Source organism: Chelmon rostratus, chromosome 19, assembly GCF_017976325.1.
Source record: "Chelmon rostratus isolate fCheRos1 chromosome 19, fCheRos1.pri, whole genome shotgun sequence".
Classification (NCBI taxonomy): domain Eukaryota; kingdom Metazoa; phylum Chordata; class Actinopteri; order Chaetodontiformes; family Chaetodontidae; genus Chelmon; species Chelmon rostratus.
In genome coordinates, this window is record NC_055676.1 from 7,242,495 (window position 1) to 7,260,374 (window position 17,880).

General features: G+C 41.2%; 1 protein-coding gene across 1 annotated transcript in view; it reads right to left on the reverse strand.

Annotated features, from left to right (window-relative positions):
• Positions 1-17,356, reverse strand: part of lrrtm4l1 (leucine rich repeat transmembrane neuronal 4 like 1) — a 104,530-nt gene extending 87,174 nt beyond the window's left edge. Inside the window, exons 1-3 of the mRNA XM_041960668.1 lie at positions 17,258-17,356; positions 15,395-15,460; positions 5,312-5,411 (exon numbers count right to left, since the gene is read on the reverse strand). Of these exons, the coding sequence (XP_041816602.1) occupies positions 5,312-5,411; positions 15,395-15,460; positions 17,258-17,356 (265 nt within the window). The remainder of the gene's footprint in view (positions 1-5,311; positions 5,412-15,394; positions 15,461-17,257) is intronic.
• Between the last annotated feature and the right edge of the window lie 524 nt (positions 17,357-17,880).

Here is a 17,880-nt window from a genome sequence, read left to right on the forward strand (position 1 = left end):
AAGTCAAGGGCCTGAAACGAGAGGAGAGTTAGGTTTCACAATAAAACAGGAAGTGTAAGACAAGACATGACGCTCGTGAACAAAAACACTTAACAGACCTGACGAGACATGACATATTCCCAACTTAAGGTTATTTTTCTCAGTTTTTCCAGGACTCTCTATCTGTATCAAAAGGCTTGGACCTTGCTCAGGTGTATCACAAATCACATGACCTGAGTATGGCCCTTTGGTCACATGGGGCCAAGTGATTGTATTCATTGGGAGATCACAGTCCTGTTGGTGTTGGTGGTCTTCGGTGTCGGATGTGAAAAGCTTCCCTGATCTTTCGACCTTCAGCCGACTCCTGGTTGACCACTTTGACCACTTCCCGCTTGATGCCGTGACCACTTTTGGCTCAGTGTTCAGAGACAGCCAGTCTCAGCCGACTCATCATACGACCATCTGCTATCATGTGACCAAAGCTGTTGTTTTTCTGTCCGTCGATATAGACAGAGAACGTCTTCGCATATCCCACAGATTCCATTTAAAACTGTATTTGCATAAAGCAGCAACAGTCAGCATCCTACCATCTGCGACACAGTTTGTGATCACAAACCGTGCAACAGATTGTGAACTGCAGCACACATTAGCTTTTTAAATTCCAGCTAATGTCTCAATCAGATCTCAAAGTAGAGACAAAACCCGACACATAACGACTATGAGTTCGGTAAATAATGTGCAAATCTCAATACTGGCCAGTTTAGATCAGTCTGTCCCAGTCTAGGGGTGGGGACCCACTATGGGGTTATAAAATAAATCTGAGGGGTTGTAACACAGAACAACACAGAGAAGACAATCTGCGACAAAAAAATGAAGTCAAAATGGTTGGTAATCACTAATGTGGTCCTTTTTATCCATACGAGCAGCATTTGCTCCAGACTGAAATATCTCAACAGCTATTGGATGGATTGCTGTGAGATTTTGCACAGATTTGCGCTTTCCAGATGATGAACCCTACTTTGGGAAGTAGCTGCAGCTTTCACTTATCAAGTGAAACACTGTGTATCAACAAGTATTAAAAGGTTTGCTGTGAAATTTGCCACAGACCCTGATGCTCATGTGCCCTCAGGATGAACTATATTAACTTTGGTGATCCACTGGCTTTTCACCTAGAGCCATCGTCAGGGTAAAGTTTTGATTTGCCCAATTGTAAAGTAAAAATGAAGCGAAGTCCCATCCGTCTCAGCTGTATCAGCCCTCTTGGTACAGGATCAGTTCGCAATTTTTAGCCTGAAAACACAGATAACTAAGAAGGTGAATGTGGTAAACAATGTAGCCTATCTGCTTAGCGTCAGCATGTTAGCATTGTCTATGAAAGCATGGCTGTAGACTGTCAGTGCTGTCCAAAATAATATGTTATTGGCTTGTAAAGTACATACAAGCTATTTCATTCCTCTGCTTGACGGGAAGTAATTGGTCATTGTTGTGTTTGAAGACAAATTTGCATTGTGATTTTATTTTGCACTGCAACCCTCTGACTATTTTCTTTCCCTGAGATTTATTTTATTACTGACACTTGGCTATGCAGAATGACTCTTCCCCTTGGTAAGTCTTCTCTTTGAATCTTGATAAGTAGTAGAGAATTTTCTTCCCTGTGCTTTCGTTTACATTTTTCTCATCCTCTCCCAGGAGCACTCCTATCCATATTTGGGGCTGTTGAATTGTACGTTCTGCCTCTAACCTGGCCGATGCTGTATGTTTGATTTAAAACAGCATGGTTCTTACATTCACTTTGATGTTTTTTTTCTGAACCAGGATGAATTTGGTAGTTTTGCTTGGTATGTTTTTGGCACTACTGTTACGGTTCACAATGAGAGAGGCCAGGACCCAGATGCAGAGACGTGAACAAATATTATTATTTAAGACAAGCAAAAATCTTCTTTTGGGCAAAGCCACGAGGGGCAAAGTACCAACAGAAAGCTCGAGCGATAACAAAGTGACAAAGGAGGAACTAAAAATCACTGTTAAGGGACAAAACTGCGTCAAACCAAAAATGAAAATACACAAACCAATAACTCACAACGTGGAACTAACTTCTTCGACTAGGAGGAGTGAGAGACAGGTGAGCACTAGTGAGAGCAGCAAGGGACACTGACACAGAAAACAGTCCGGAACGAGACCAGAGCGGAGGCTGCTTATAAAGGGCCGGTGATTAGCTGACTGGGGACAGGTGCGTCTCAGCACTCTGCGCAGGGCGATCAGCACCGCCCCTCTCCTGCTCCAGCCTGAAACAAAAGAAACACACTGTAAGTGTGTAGCAAGGAAACCGAAATTTCACAACCATAACACTTACCTAACATTCTAAAAAGAAATCAGGCCTCGAATTTAAATTTTTCCAAAATGCTTAATGTGCCAGCTTTATCATTCCAAAAGCTGAAAAGTATAATATGTAACATTTCTGCATTAAAATATCTAAAAATAAATAGAACTATGTTATGTATTTTCTGGAGTTGTGCACTGAAGTTATCCCCAATGCAACCAACAATGTTCAAACCTAGATTAACTTTATTAAAGTAAATCATTTAGTCACCTGTCAGTGATGTCATATCCCCTTCAGCCCCTTCCATATGCTATAACTTCAGGACGTGGGAAGCACCAGATGCATCAGAGAGTGAAGCATTGTCATTCTCATTAGTAATGGTAGCTGTTTAATAATGGAGACGACAACTCCCATGATCCCACAGTACTTCCTGACCTTGTCAGACTCCGTCTTGTGTTATATACTGTGCCTGTAGAATGTAACTTGATCATTTGCTCTATGTTTTGTATTTTGTCTCCATTTGTACTCTCATTTGTCGGTGAAAGAACAAATGGGAAGATGGCTCCCAAAGTGGTTGACATGTAATTTGTGTTAAAAAGTTTTTAAGGTCTGTGCCCACGGACTTGAAAACTTCACTGATGCTTCAGAAGAGCACAGATCAAAAGAAACAGGAGCTAAAAAATAAGATGTTGTGTGAGGATGTTAGATTTCAGCCGCCCTTATGCTCATCTCCTGCTCTTCAGATGTTTTTGTTAATGCTCCTCTGAGACGTCAAAGAAATTTTCACCGGTTGCTTCTAATCTTTCCGACTCATACGCTGAGCAACAAAAGCTTACACAGGCTTCACAGACAGAAAGTTAGCCAGAATTCGCCTTCATTTCCATTGTACAACCCTGATTCCAAAAAAACAATAAAAAACAATGTGATAATTTATTAATCATCCTTGTCAATACTCAGCATACTCAATACAATGGCAATCTATCTATCTATAATGTTCCTCATCAAATTTATTGATATTGAAAGAATATATGCTTATTGTGAATTTGACGGCAGCAACACATTCCACAGGTAAACAGGTTGATTGGTAACAGGTGATAGTATCATGATTGGGTATGAAAGGAGCATCCTGGAAAGGCTCAGTGGTTCACAAGCGAGGATGGAGCCCACTTTGTGAACACGTGATTGAATAAACGACTTTGGTAAAGACAGTTGGTTTGCTTTTGAAAAGACTTTCGGTTATTAGTCTTTTTTTTCAAGGTAAAACCAACATGCAGTCGCACAGACTGCACCCATTTCACCCCACACCGGCACATCAAACCACAGCTTACATGTCATTCGTAATAAGTTCAGGTGTTTCCACTCATTAATGTGTGATAATGATATGTCACTGGTGTCCAACCTTTCATCCGGTGTCTAATAATAGATTGTGCAGAGGGGCAGAGAGGAAATGTGAAGGCTACAGTGACAGAGGTATTCCTCTGATAGCAAGCTGTTCTCAGTCCACCTAATGAGACTGGAGATCAACATGTCATTATCAATATAGCACTGGAAAGCTGACACAGTCTCACGCGCACACACACACACACACACGCACACACACACACACAGCTCAATTTAGTACATAATGGTTTTCATGCAAAGCAGAACTGTATACATGAGATGTGAAGGGTGTAGATGCTGTGCTTTAAAAGATAAGTGTGATTTGAGTGTGAAACATAGATGTGCATTAAGACCAGTCTTCTAAAGCCGACACTTCTTAACATTACTTTAACACATATAGCAAGGATCGGGTTTTGTTGTCATTTCAATGTCTTTTGAATCATCTGGAGGTTTGAACTCTTAGTTGGATAGAAAAGGCATTTTCTCACTATTCTCACAATTTCTCACTATGTTCAGAATTTGTACAAAACAAACAATCAGTCAGTTCATGAAGAAAATAATCATCAGATTAATCCACAATCCACAAGTAATGACTCTCAAATCTGATGATATAATATATGCTATATATAAAATATTTTCTTTCCAATAACTACTTGTACTTTTAATATTTGAAGTACATTTTCCTGATTATACTGAAATATTATTACGCCTGCAACATTTTAATGCAGAACTTTTACTTGTAACAGAGTATTTTTCACTGACTGTGTTGACTCCGTCTTCACCTCCACTGCCATCATCAGGTAAAAATGTTACTTTGTCTTATGACCAAATACCACCAATTCTAATGACATCAGTCTCAAGTTTAAGACACATAAACATCTAGTTCTTAAACTAAAGAGTGATGCATATTTTACTTTTAAAGCAGGATTTAAAATTAGTTTTTTTTGCTTTGCTTTTGTTTTTTTTTTATCAATTTATAAAAATGTAAGAGGAGGAAGCCAAAACAATGAGTTGTAAGGATATATTACAAGTTGGTGATCAGAACCACAGATTAAACTCAGTGCAAAACACACTTAGAAAAACTAGATCACGTTTGAAACATCTCCTTAAAGGCATCCTGCAGGAGTTTGACAACTGGTAGCATTACTGGGCAGTATTTTTACTTGTTTTGATTCCATGACATACATTTTCCATTTGCTGGTGTTGCAAAAATTCCGCTGATCAACAGTTGCTGGTGATAATGAGCAAAGAAGCACGGCAATGTGGCACCAAAAGCGTGTCATGAAAAAGAAGACTGGCAGCTAGCATACATATATGCTGTTTGTGTGAACAAATTAAAAACAGGCTCCAAAAATCAGTTAATGAGAGCTTAATGGGAAAGGAAATGCCCTCAGTCTCAAGGATAAACACATTGCATTTTTCACAACATTGAATGTAAACACCTTTAAAGGGCCTTTAAAGGTCTCGTGTGTAGGATAGGGCTCGCATCTGGACCAACTGGCAAATGAAAATAAAAGAAGATGCACACATGTGACGTAACTCAGTCAGTCCCGAGAATATTCATAGATTTGCTTCCCAACCCCTGGCAACGAGCCAAAAACTCATATCTCAAAATGCTCTCCAAAAACAGACTGTTGTCCATCTCCAGCCTCTCTACTTTGTGGACCCTCCAGAACACCACTGGACTCCCAGGCTGGTTATTCCCGGTGGATGACAGCAGCACATTGGGTGACTGCAGGAGAATCACCAAGCTTGTCTATTAAATGCAAGAGGCGTCACTCTGGTTTATTTTCGATGGCCAGGTGTTGGATTGAGTCTCAAGCTGAGAATTTGTACTGGATCCCGAGGAGTTTTTTTGTTGAAATCAGGACTCATTGGTAGCTGCCTCATTGGTGGAGGTCTGAGAACATTTTCTATTTAAGGATCTAGTTATCATTATTGATTTTCCGTGTTTAGGAGTCTGCTCACACTGATAATGGTTCATAAAGATGACATTCATTTAGTAAAAAAGTGAAAATATTGAACAATAATAGGCTATTTAGGCCTACATATGTTTTTAATTGAAAGTCCGACCCCCCACTTGTCTGCTTAGAACAATTCTGGCCCTGGGACAAATGTAGTTGAGGACCCAGGACACCTCGTGTTAACGAGAGGCTACGAAACGTTGTGAATATTTTTAAATACATTTTCTGTTCTGATCAATAAATTGTTGGTGATGTTGACTAGTGTAGCTGGAGATGATTCACAGTGATGCTGTCTCCAGATGAATGTGGTTTTGCTGTGGCCTGTTTACCTATCATTGACATCGTTGTCATGGCAACATTAACTGCTTGGAGTGTTTGTGTTGCTGCCAAGTTCCCACATTAACGTTACACCAGAGAATCTGCCATCAGCTTATATCACAGAAACAGAACGTGTCTCCCTTTCTCTAGTACACAATAACTGGAGTAAATGTAGCTGTAGGAAGATGTCAGAGTCAGAAATGGTCATGGACCAACTGTCTGCATCGGTTTCATGCTGGCCCAATCACAAGAGAAGTGACGTTAATTCATTGATTAAATGTTATTTTGCTATCGCCAATCGTCTGACCTCTGACCTTGAATAAAAATCAGATGCGGGCCATTGAGTAAGAAGTGGTATAGGGTCTACCAGTGAGACTGAAAGCAGCTTCATATAAGAGCTCATTCCAAGGTAACAAAACGCAGTTATTATCTCAAGGTGATTCTAATGAAAACACAAGTATGAATCTTACATGACATTTCTGCCAACAGATCCCCCTAAATCCTACACACTGGACCTGTAATTTTCTTTACAATGCACTCTGAAGTGTTCTGCTACAGGAAATGCTGAACTCTGTGCTCCACTCTGCTTCATTTTGTGACGCTCATTCACTTCACCATGTCCATTTCTTTCTTTCATCAGAAGCCCTCATTATTCAAGACCTAAACATTGTTAAAAGACTGCTTTTGAAAGTGAACAGTTTATTGAACCGACCTTTGCAAGAAAATGGAAAACGTTCCCGTCTGCTTTGGGAACAGCAGCCTGCTTCACCTCTTTTCTTTTTCTGCCTCTTCATATCTTCTTCCCTCACTTCTGTGCTCCCACTGACACAGTGAGTGATGGCAATCCCCCTTCCTCTCACTTTCTCTCTGCACACGCACATGCACAGTCATAACTGTCATCACTGTCTCTCCCCTCAGCAGGCAGCTGATGACTGTTAGTGAACAGTGGACTATATTCACCACAAACTCCACAATGGCACTTTCGGTAAGGGGAGGGCACGTAGGAGGGGATGATAGTGTGCGTGTGGGTGTGTGTGTGCGCGCGCTTACATGCATTAATGTGCCTGTATTTGTGAGGATTGAGGACATCTCCTTGAATCCAAATCCAGTCCGAAAAAAAGAAAAGAAATCCACATTCGGAGGCTCGGCTGGTGAAAGCCACTGACAGACAGCATGTCGGCGCAGCATCTTCTTTGTTTTGGCAATGCTGTATTTCGGGCCACGGCTGTGCAGCAGCCAACAGCTGCAGAATGCATCCATGGAAACTCCGTCAGAAGCACATTTTCTCCGGCAGCTAAAAGAACAAGCCGCCTTTAAGGCTCATTTTGTAGAGTGGTTTGGAGGTGAGACAGAATACCTTGATAACGACATAAGGAGCAGGCTGTTGGCTTAAGAAAGGATCTCTAAGTGGGCACAGAGCAAAAACCTCATACCTACATCTGACACAGATGGATAAATGGATGGTGTGTGCGTGAAATGGGCGTGGATACAGGAAATATAGATACATTTCTGTTTTGTGTGGTGTACAGTGTGCGAATAATTGTGTAAGTGCTAACCTTTTTGGTTAAACTGTTGCTTTGCATACTGTATGCCACTGAGCTGCTCTCAGCCGTCCCTCTGCACCCATGAATATCCTAATGAATACGGCTGTCTGTTCTCTGGAGAAAGCACCCACTGTTTCTCTCCGTCTCAGAGGAGGAGGCAAGGTGCTGCTGCTGGCTCTTTAATAACCGCCATTGAATATAGAGCACTATAAAGCTATCTCTGAGGGATTATTGCACTTCAAGAACCAATTAATGGAAGGTACAAGTTTAAACTGAGGCAAGCAAATAGCCGAGAGCTAAACAAGACACAAATTCCAGCTCATTCTTTGTACTGTGACTTTTTGCTTTAATTAAGTCATGTGTTTTAAGCGAAGGATTAACATAGCACTTCAGGCTAGAACATGGTAAGCATAAGTCGGAAAACAGTCAGCGTATAAAACCCGTGGTTGAATGAAAAGCCAAGAGGGGTGCAGGTGATCAGAGGGTGCAGGATAAAGGGAAATGTGTCTCAAACCCTGTGGTTTGGGAATGAGGTGTTGGACCTTGGAGAGAATAAGACGGAGCTTGAGATAGACGGGCAGTTTGGTGCTGCATCTCCAGTCATGCAGACGCAGGACTGTCTTGTTGTGGGAGAAGCTGAGGCTGAAGCTCTTAATTTACCAGTCCAACTGTGTTCTAACCCTCACTTATAGTGACAAGCTTTGGGTAGTGACCAGCAAAACGAGGCCGCAGATTTAAGTGGCTGAAGTGAGGTTCATATGCAGCGTGTTTGGCCTCAGATATCTTGAAGGAGCTCAGAATAGACTAATTATTGGTGAAACCAGCATGCACCGCCTTTGATTCCTCTCTGCTGTCAAGTTTTTGTTTTTGTATCAATTGAAAAAGCCTCCTTGGAATTGATTTGGGGATCGAATAACCTTTTCTTGCCAAGGTATTTGAGAAAGTGGTTTCTACACGGCACACATCGTTTTTGAATGAGCACTCCCTTTTTGAAAGGTTCCAGTCAGGCTTGTGAACCCATCACAGCACAGGGACGACTCTCCTAAAGGTCATGAATGACATTTAGGTAATGCTGAAGATTCTGGGTGTTAAGCTGTTTTAATATTAGATCATTCGGCTGCCTTTCATACAGTTGATAAATACGTATTAATTGAAAAAAACGTGTTGGTGTAACAGGTACCGGTCTTGAGTTCTTTGAGTCTTATCTATACTTATGTGGTTAATATTGTCAAAATATATAGATGTGGAGGTTACAAGTGGACAAATTTTGTTGAGGTGAAAGCTTGTGAGACATCTAAGTTGCTTGTAAGTGTTATCAGCGATAAAAAACAGGTCTTAATACACACTATAATAATGTCATTGCAGTGGTGTTGAAACAATGGTTACAGCACAACCTTGACGTCTGAAAAGCTCTTTTCGATCATATTTCTCCCAATTTTTTACCTAGATGTCTAGACATCTTTTCATCTTTCCATCGAATGAAACCTCACACGCAGAGGTTTTTTTTCATTATTATTGTTAAGTCTATTGAAATGACATGCAGCCCTCAAGCAGTGACAATTTCCCCATTTGTGAGGAGGAAAAAGCGTTAAGAACAGCCAGAGTTTCACAAGCTGATACTGGAGCGGGAGGCGTTGTGATGTCGGGAGCACAGTTTGATGCATTACCAAACATGCGGGAAGTTCACATCAAAAAGAACCGGACCAATTACTGCAATCCAGTTGATCCTGAACAGCAACTGGCAGCATGATAGACACACACACACACACACTGCTCTTTGCCTCTGGGAATTGCCTTCAAAAAAAAAAAAATGTTCATGTCTCTTCTGCAGCTAAATTCATTTGTAATAGGTGGTATTAATTTTTTATTTTTTATTTTTTTATTTTTACAGTTTATACCAAAATAGCAGATCAGATGTGTAAAGGTCTGTATTCCAGTCATGTCCATCTGGGAAGAAGACCCCAAGGTAAACCCAGAAGATGCTGCAGGGATAATATATCCCATCTGTCCCGGGAATTCCTCCTCCCGAGGAGCCGGAGGATGTGACTTGAAATGTAAACCGTTGCTATCGTGTAAGTGCCACTGAGCAAGTGGAAGAATATATATGAAGAAGAAGATAGATGAATGTAGCATAACAGGTCTTTTTCTCAAAAGGATGTTGCTTTTCTCTGTTTCATTGTAACTGAGATATCTTTGTATCTCTGAATATTTTGGATGCCACCTCGGGCTCTCTGAAATTATGATGAGCATTTTTGCTTTGACAAGTTGTATACTAAAATGATCATTACAGGCACCCTGAGTGGGTTTTGATCACTAGTAGCACTATGGGGCAGCATTTGTATCAGCGGGTCCTTGTTTTGTGTTCATCCTCATGTTTCCTAGCAATGCTTTCATTCCACTGATCAACAGTTGGTGGCGGTAATGTGCAAAGAAAGGTAGCAATGAGTCAATAAATAGTTGGCTAGCTCGCAAACATGGACATAAAAAATGCTTTTTTTTTTAGCAGCTGCACATTTTTTATGAGCAACAACATACATTCAGCAAGTTTGTTAGACAAAGATGCACATAGTGCTTTTTGATGAGGAGCACTACATACCTTTAAGAATCTAAGAATCAATATTTTAAAAAAGCATTACTTACATGGATGGATTAATATGTTTCAATACTACACTATGAGAGAAATTATGGGAAAGTTTTACCATTGCAGCAGCAAACTGGTAGAACTCACCCTCTGCACAAACAATCCATAGATTCAGGGGAAATACATATTTTCATAATGTGAGCTAAATTGGGTGCCTGCCAGATGTTTCAGGCAGTCTGAGAAGAAAGTCAAAGTGAAGGGTGCCAGCTGAGCAGAGGACACAATGCAGAGACCCTGAAAGAGCGTCGCCACCCACTCAGCCAGAAGAGCTTTCAGTGTTAGCATCACCACTTCAGCATCACAAGGTCTTGGACTTGGTTAAGAATTTGCATTTACACAAGTAAAAACTTAATGTCTTGCTCATTTCCTTAAGTTTCTGTTCATTCCTGTAGCGTTTTCAGCAGATACTCTAATTCAAAGAAACTTTTGGAAGTAAATACTTGAGCCATCCAACCAAAAGGCTGCTGTGACGCCAAGGGCGAATTACTTATTGAAGGTCTTTATCTGACACAGAAGCATTAAAGGGATGCTTACTGGGTTGAAACTCACTCGGGGTTAAACTTTTTTGGTTGACTGGACCAGTCAACTACAAGATCTGTTTTTGCTGGACCAATGTTAAGATGCAATGGCCTGGATATGTGCATGCGTGTGTGTTTTCTTGCTCCAAGCTGCCTGGGTAGGAGGTGTGGGGAAGTCTTATTCATCCTGACAGTGTGCGTCATTTTCTATGGGATTATTTGTGCTTGTTTGTTACATGAATGGGCTGATAGCGTTATCCGGGAGCATGTTTTTTAGTGACATTAGGCGGTTATACAAAATGACACTCTGGTCTAATTGGCTTTTATGGAATGAGCACAATGTAGAAGAGATTTCTTTGTGCAAGGAGTTCATTAAAGATGCGCGTGGCCGAAACACAGCGCGCAGCTGATTTTCGCCGATTGAATTTTCGGTTGAGTCAAAGCACTGAAATCATCAAGAATGTAACTAAATATTGACCAGGTTTTCTCTGCTCTATCACAAATAGATGGTAAATGTGTGCAATCAAAGAGACGTTCATTAGAGAGAATGAAAAGCACTTTGCCATCCAAGAAGGTACAGCTGTATTTTAGCTTTATTTTATTTGTACTTATTCACTTTGAAAATGGATCTCTTAAACTATTGTGATCACTGGTCACCAGCAGAAACAGCGGCTGATATCACTGCGAGTGACCATGCATATAAGATATAAATTATCTTGTGTATTCATTACTTGGATACAAACAGGCACAACAAAAACAGCTGGCAAAATTTGCATCATGTACAGTACTTGGTGGGGAGGAGACAGATTAAAATGCAAGCATCATGTCTGTTTGCAGGAGAAATGCATTTTTAATATTGTTCCATGTTTTTACCCTCATTTAACATGAGTAATTATAGCACAGGATGAAGTCACAAACAATTTGTCTATGAGATACTTCATCTTCAAATTCAATTAGCATTACCCAAAGCCTTTGAGCTTGTTTCCACACTTGCCTCGCTGTATTATGCATGACGATTAGCTGCTTGTATAAATTAAATTTGAAAGCATCACATGCTGCACTCTTACGCCAAACTTGCAGGGGAATTGAGATTTGGAGTTATTCGAAAGAGCGAGAATGTGCGATGATGAATCCGATGGCATGAAGTACTCTTGGCGGATCACGCAGCTTCGCTCAGGAGGAAAACACAGTTTGATGTGGCTACGTATGGCTATCGAGACAAAAGAAAATAAAGTCTGGAAACAAAAAAAAAAAAAAAGAAACAGAGAAGATTGTACATATAAGCTCACCAATAACATAACAAATGTTGGGATGCAATCATTGGCAAACACACAGGTGCAATCCCTAATAGCAGGTCGCAGTATCTTGCACTCGGGCAGGTAGTAGCTATCCCTCGAAGTGTCTCGCACTCGTTGCTGGGTGCAGAGAAGGTGTGGCAAAAAAACAAAAAGCCATGGCTGGCTGAACCTGCAAAGTGTGCTAAGATAAAGGATTTTTTTTTTTTAAAGCAGTCTGCAGGTGATGATGAGGACAGCTGCAAAGAGGCAGCAACATCAAAGAGGAGGGAGCAGGGAGCAGCTGCTTTGCCATGCTTACATGCTACATGAGCTAACTAGAACAAAATGCTTGTTGAACTGCCCTTTCCCGTATATTGACTGCAGATCCCAGATCTGATACATCAGCAGTGGCGACAAAAACAAATAGATGTGGGCTGATCATGCAGAGTGAGATAGTCATCCAATCGCAGGCACCCACATGTGCTGCGCATTAGTTGTACATGCGTCAAGTGGTGCAAAAATAAAAAGTTTTGGTAATGTCTGGTGTTGTTCGGTGGGTTTTGCATGTGCAAATATGGATGAACGTGCAAGAAAGAAGACTGTGCAGCTCCACCAAACAATGGGAAGCAAGAAAGATGTGGGTTAAGCCCATTGGCTGTGACTCGACAAATGCCTTCTCTACTGTATGGGCCTTACGGTGAGAATGACCTGAGTCAGCATGCTTCCTTACACAGAAAAGCACAAGAAGGCAACACTAGCTGAAGGTGTAAGCAATACTGATGCATTCTTCATGACTTCTACTGTGGAAAACTACAAATTTGCGGCGCGTGAAGCCTCATGTGTACCATACGCAACTACAACACCGACTGTCTTGTCAAGCTCAACAATGCTTTGTTTCACGACTTGTAAAAAAGAAACACTTGGGAAGGGCGAAAGCTGACATGATTACAATGAATATTTTAGGACCAAAGGCTGTGCCCGATATTTCGTGCTAGCTGGGAGGCAGGATACCACAAAATCCACCAGTGAGAAGTGGGTGGCAGTATTTCAAAACAAAGGGAAAGCCAACTTGACCATCATGCTCAAGATTGTCTCATTTGTTCTCGGCGTGCCAGAATCAAATGCCTTTGTGGAGAGGATTTTCTCTCTGATGACCATTAAATGGCCAGACTCGAGAAACAGACACAGCACAGAGCTGATCAAAAATGAACTTCAGATATCTGTGATTTATCATGCAAGGACTCCGCTCTGGCTGTGCATAAGGACAAAGGACTCCTTGAATCTGTCAAGGGCAGCAAAAAATATCCATGACAAAAGAAGACTTGGTGAGTCATGCCTCTCTCTCTTCCTTTTTGCATTGGAAATGTTTTCTTAGTCCTCAGAATAAATTAGCAAAGAAATCACAGTCTGGGCCTTTAAAGCAAAAAAACAAAAATGCAAACAAACCATTTCAACACTTCACATGCTATATATATGTTCAGGTTGCATCTTCTGATTTCTCTGCAAAACTAAGATAAGATAAGACAAGATCTACTTTTATTGTCCCCGTGGGGAAATTTTTCCTGGACTCCGTCCAGCTGCAGTTTACACGTGTAAACAGAAAAGAGAGAACCAAACAAGAAAGTATGACCAAACAAAAAGTTAAAAAAACAGCAGCGAAATACTTCACAGGAGTAAATATATATATATTTATATAAACAAAAGTATATTAAAAATATATAAATACACACACGTATATATACAGATATACACACATATGTATATACATACATACATATAAACATACATAAACAGATTATATTGCACGGATAGGATTTTATTGCACCATTGCACTAAGAGGTACTGTTGGTTGTTTAAATACAACATTCGCTGTTGTCGCTGTTACTTGAAGTCCGTCACCTGTAGGATGAAGTGTCACATGTGTTTTGAGAGAGCAGGGGTTGCAAATGAAAGGCTGTATTAGGCTGATGGTTCCAAACAAGGGACTGTGTTACAGAGTTACAGAGTAACTCAAACTACATTAAAACCAGTATTGCCAAAGCATGACAGTTGAGAATTGATCTTTACTTTGACTGTAAGAGATTAGCCGTCATTATGATAAATGACTCGAAACAATACACTGTATATTCACGCAGCATCATACTCACTCCCTACTCACTGTGACATACGTGGACATGGCTCTGAACAAAAAAGGGAGAGGGTGGAGGAGGAAGGAGCAGCAACCAGAACAGACTCAATTAGAGGTGCACTATTGAATGTCACAGTGTGGCTTGAAGTAAATTAGAGGACAATACATCAGTCGTATGATCAGATTGGACTACTTCGTTCAAGTTATTTATTGTTGCTTTACAAGAAATATGACAAATGTTAAGTATGTTGCATAATACCTTAGATATGGATTTGCCTATGTCAGTATAAGGTTGGACTCGTGTGTTAGGTTGATTAGGTGAATCAAGGGTCGCTTGCCAGTACGCTCCTATTTTTAACTGTAACATGGCTAATAATGAACACGATCTACTTATTTTAACCATGAATAATCAGTGAAGAGCATCTCATCCTTGGCCCTGTGGGCTGACTGTTGATGAGTCTCACCGCCTGTGGATAAAAAGCCCTTCCTGAAGCAGGTGGTGTGAGACTTGATAGTGCGCTAATAACCCTCAGATGGTACCAAAGTAGTAAATAGAGGATGCCTTGGATGAGTATTATCATTGATAATAACGCTGAATGAAGGCTGAAGACTGTGGGAATTTGCTGCTTACCTATGACTGTCGAATCAGGGACCGCAATTTGTCTGAGCTGCTTCCAGTGTCTCACAGATGAGGTACCACATAACGCTGTGAAGTCTTTGGCTACAGTTCTTTTATTGTGCAGTATTTGAAGCGAACTATCATTTTTATTGGCATACCATTTTTGCAATTTTCTTCCAAGGAAAAAGCTCCTTTGTTGATCTTATTGTTGCCATGCCAAGTGCAGGGATGAGAAAAATTAAAACTGTTTTTAGTCTCAGCAGAGGCACCGTAGATAGAAGGCGAAGTGAAGGTAAAATAAAGTCTCCTGAAATCAATGATAGTTTTGTTTTAAGAGACAGGCTATTTTCTTCACACCACAGGTACAGCTCCCACATCCTATAGGCCTCCTTGTTGTTTTTGTGGATCAAACAAATCACTGTGGGTTGCAAGGATGTTGGCCACACAGTCAGTGTCAGGCTTCTTCTCCATGCTGTTTTATCCTACCTTCCTTTCCAAGTCTTTTTGCAGCTTCCTCATCCACTGCAGCGAGCAATGCACTACAGTACCTGCAACTGATTCGTAGAACATTTAACATTGCATTTGCGTATGTTAAAAGACCTAAAGGCATATCCTGAGTGACGGTAGCCTGGCCTGTTTTGCAAAGGGACCCCGAATTGAGACCAATCCACTTGTCATGCTTTCCCTCCTCCTTGTACCAGTGTACCAGCTTCACCTCATCACCCTGCATGGTGATCATTTTGTCCACCTCCTCAACAGTGTGTGAGATGCACTGCAGCAAAAGCAAGAAGACACACCAAATGGTACTTTAACACTTTGCATTCACACTGTTTCAACACTGGTGTTGCAACACTTTCAAAAATCCCACCATGGGTCCCATTAACCTTTCGAACCCAAGGCTGTCTTTCACTCCCTTTCTTTGTAGTCTAACAGCACTGTCAATATGTTTCAGCCAGGCATGCCATATATTGCTATTTTCATGACAACCTAAGGTACTCAGAAATAGTATTCATTGGTATGACAGTGTTATTATTCAGGCTCCTGTTCTATGAAGACTCAGGTGTAAAACTCAGACCTTCATGTGTAATAACATGCACTGCAGAGAGGTATAATTGAGATACAGTAGCTTATGTGTACCAGTCTGCAAGCACACGATAAAACTGCTGCTTTTCTTGAGAGCTGACAGGTGTCAAGGCTGGAAGATAGGGCGGTGGTATACCTCGACATGGTGCAATGCATCAACCAGGCCATGCAGCATGACCAGTGTGTGGGTCCCCGTGGTACGATCCATTTGGTCAGATGTAAACACATCAATCATACTCATGGTACAGCCCGAAATGCTGTGGTGAAACTGGTCACGGTCCGGTTACAAGTGAACTGTTGAGTGGTTTGATTAAGGTGGGAATGTGATCCGACCTCAGTCTGACCCAACTGCAAAGTGTACTCTGCAAGTTTGAGCAAAGCAGCTCACGTAGCTAGGTGTGCGTTGCATACAGGGAAGAGGAGTGAAATCAACAGTTGCTAGCAGCTAGCCTGAGAATAAATTGAGATCTAACCTGGACGAGCAACAAAGTTTGTTGTCTTCTTGATATTTGTGCAGATGGCTACATCTGGCAGCTTCAACAAATAATTCAACAAACACTGAACTCCAGCAGCTGAACACGAGGGAATTTGACTGATCCGCTGTAAAATTAAAATAAAAAAAGACATGAAATGCTCTTTCACAGATTCGTGCACCCAGAACCTTCTTCCTGTGTTTGCTTTCTCGCTGCTGCTGCAGACACATCTGAGCAATGAGCAGAGTAAAGGTTCTCACACTGCTTTTGGTTGGCATGAATTTTCCTCTGCATAAATGAAACAACAGAGGAAACGTAACAGCTCATCCAGTTTTGGACCACAGAAAACGAACTACGGGCTTGAAAATTCCCCTCGTGTTTCTTTCCCTGAACCCCTGACTCGTTAGCCGTGGACTTTACACTAAGATAATATTATGCACATAAAAATAGCTTTTCTAGACTCTGAAGCACACAAATATTAAATTTGCATGGTTTCAAATATTATTGAGTAATAACTGACCCATCTTTTATATTTCGAAAATGTGGGTTGCCATGGATTTTTTGTGGCAGTGTCACAGTTGGCGACAGGAACAAATTGGCAAAAAGACTGAATCACTGTATCTAACTCACTTTTTTTTTGGCATTCTGTCTTTATTAGCTGGTTTACAGCAGAGATACAGACAGGAACAAGGGGGGAGAGGAAGGGGGGTATGCCATGCAACAGAGGTCCATAGCCAAAATCAAACCTGGGACATTATGACATGCTCTGCTTCTTAGATCAATCCCCACCATATTCAGCTCTCAAAATACGGCCATGCATTAGCGTATCACACACTGAATTTACATGTGACTCATTAGGACACGCAACAGTCACGCAGGAGTCACATGAATCAAGGTGTGAAATGGTGTGAACCTGCCTGGGAGGGGATCTAAGTCTGACCTACTTCCACTGCAGGCCTGATATCTCTTCCCAAGCTCCTTGCTTTTGCAAAGCCTCCCAACTGCTGCCTCACCTGGGCGGCAGTGACAAGGAGGGCACAAGCTGGGGTGCAGATCTGAGAGAGCTGGAGACGGGACAGCGCTGTGGCTTTGACCCCTGGCGCGATGGACATGATGGACTTGTTAATCCGCCTGACTACGGGCGCTGATTCTTTTCCCTTTCCTTTCTTTCTGTTTCCTGCCGCAGTGTGCTGTCAGTCTCCTCTCACTAGGTGTTGTAGCTTTGCTTCAGCCTTTTCTTCAGTTATCTTTGGACAGGAGTCGTCTTGTCGCTGTCTGCTGTCCTGAAAGCTCACTTTTACCTTTTTTTTTTCATTTGCTTGTGAGTGGCATTTAGACAATATTAAGTGATACAAACATTGGGGCGTTGTACTTCTTAAGGAATCATCTGCCATTAACCGTTTCTCCACTAAGCCGTGATAGAACTGATGCTGAAATTGATTGTTATCATTGAGATTAATCTTGTTAAATGTTAAAAATATTGAAAATGTCCATCACTATTTTCACTAATTCATACTTCAGATTGCTTGTTATGTCCAACCAAAAGTCCAAAACACAAAGACAAAGCAGAAAAGCCTCACCTTGGAGGGCTAGAACCAGGAATTGAGTCACACGGTCAAAATTGTTGAGTACTTTT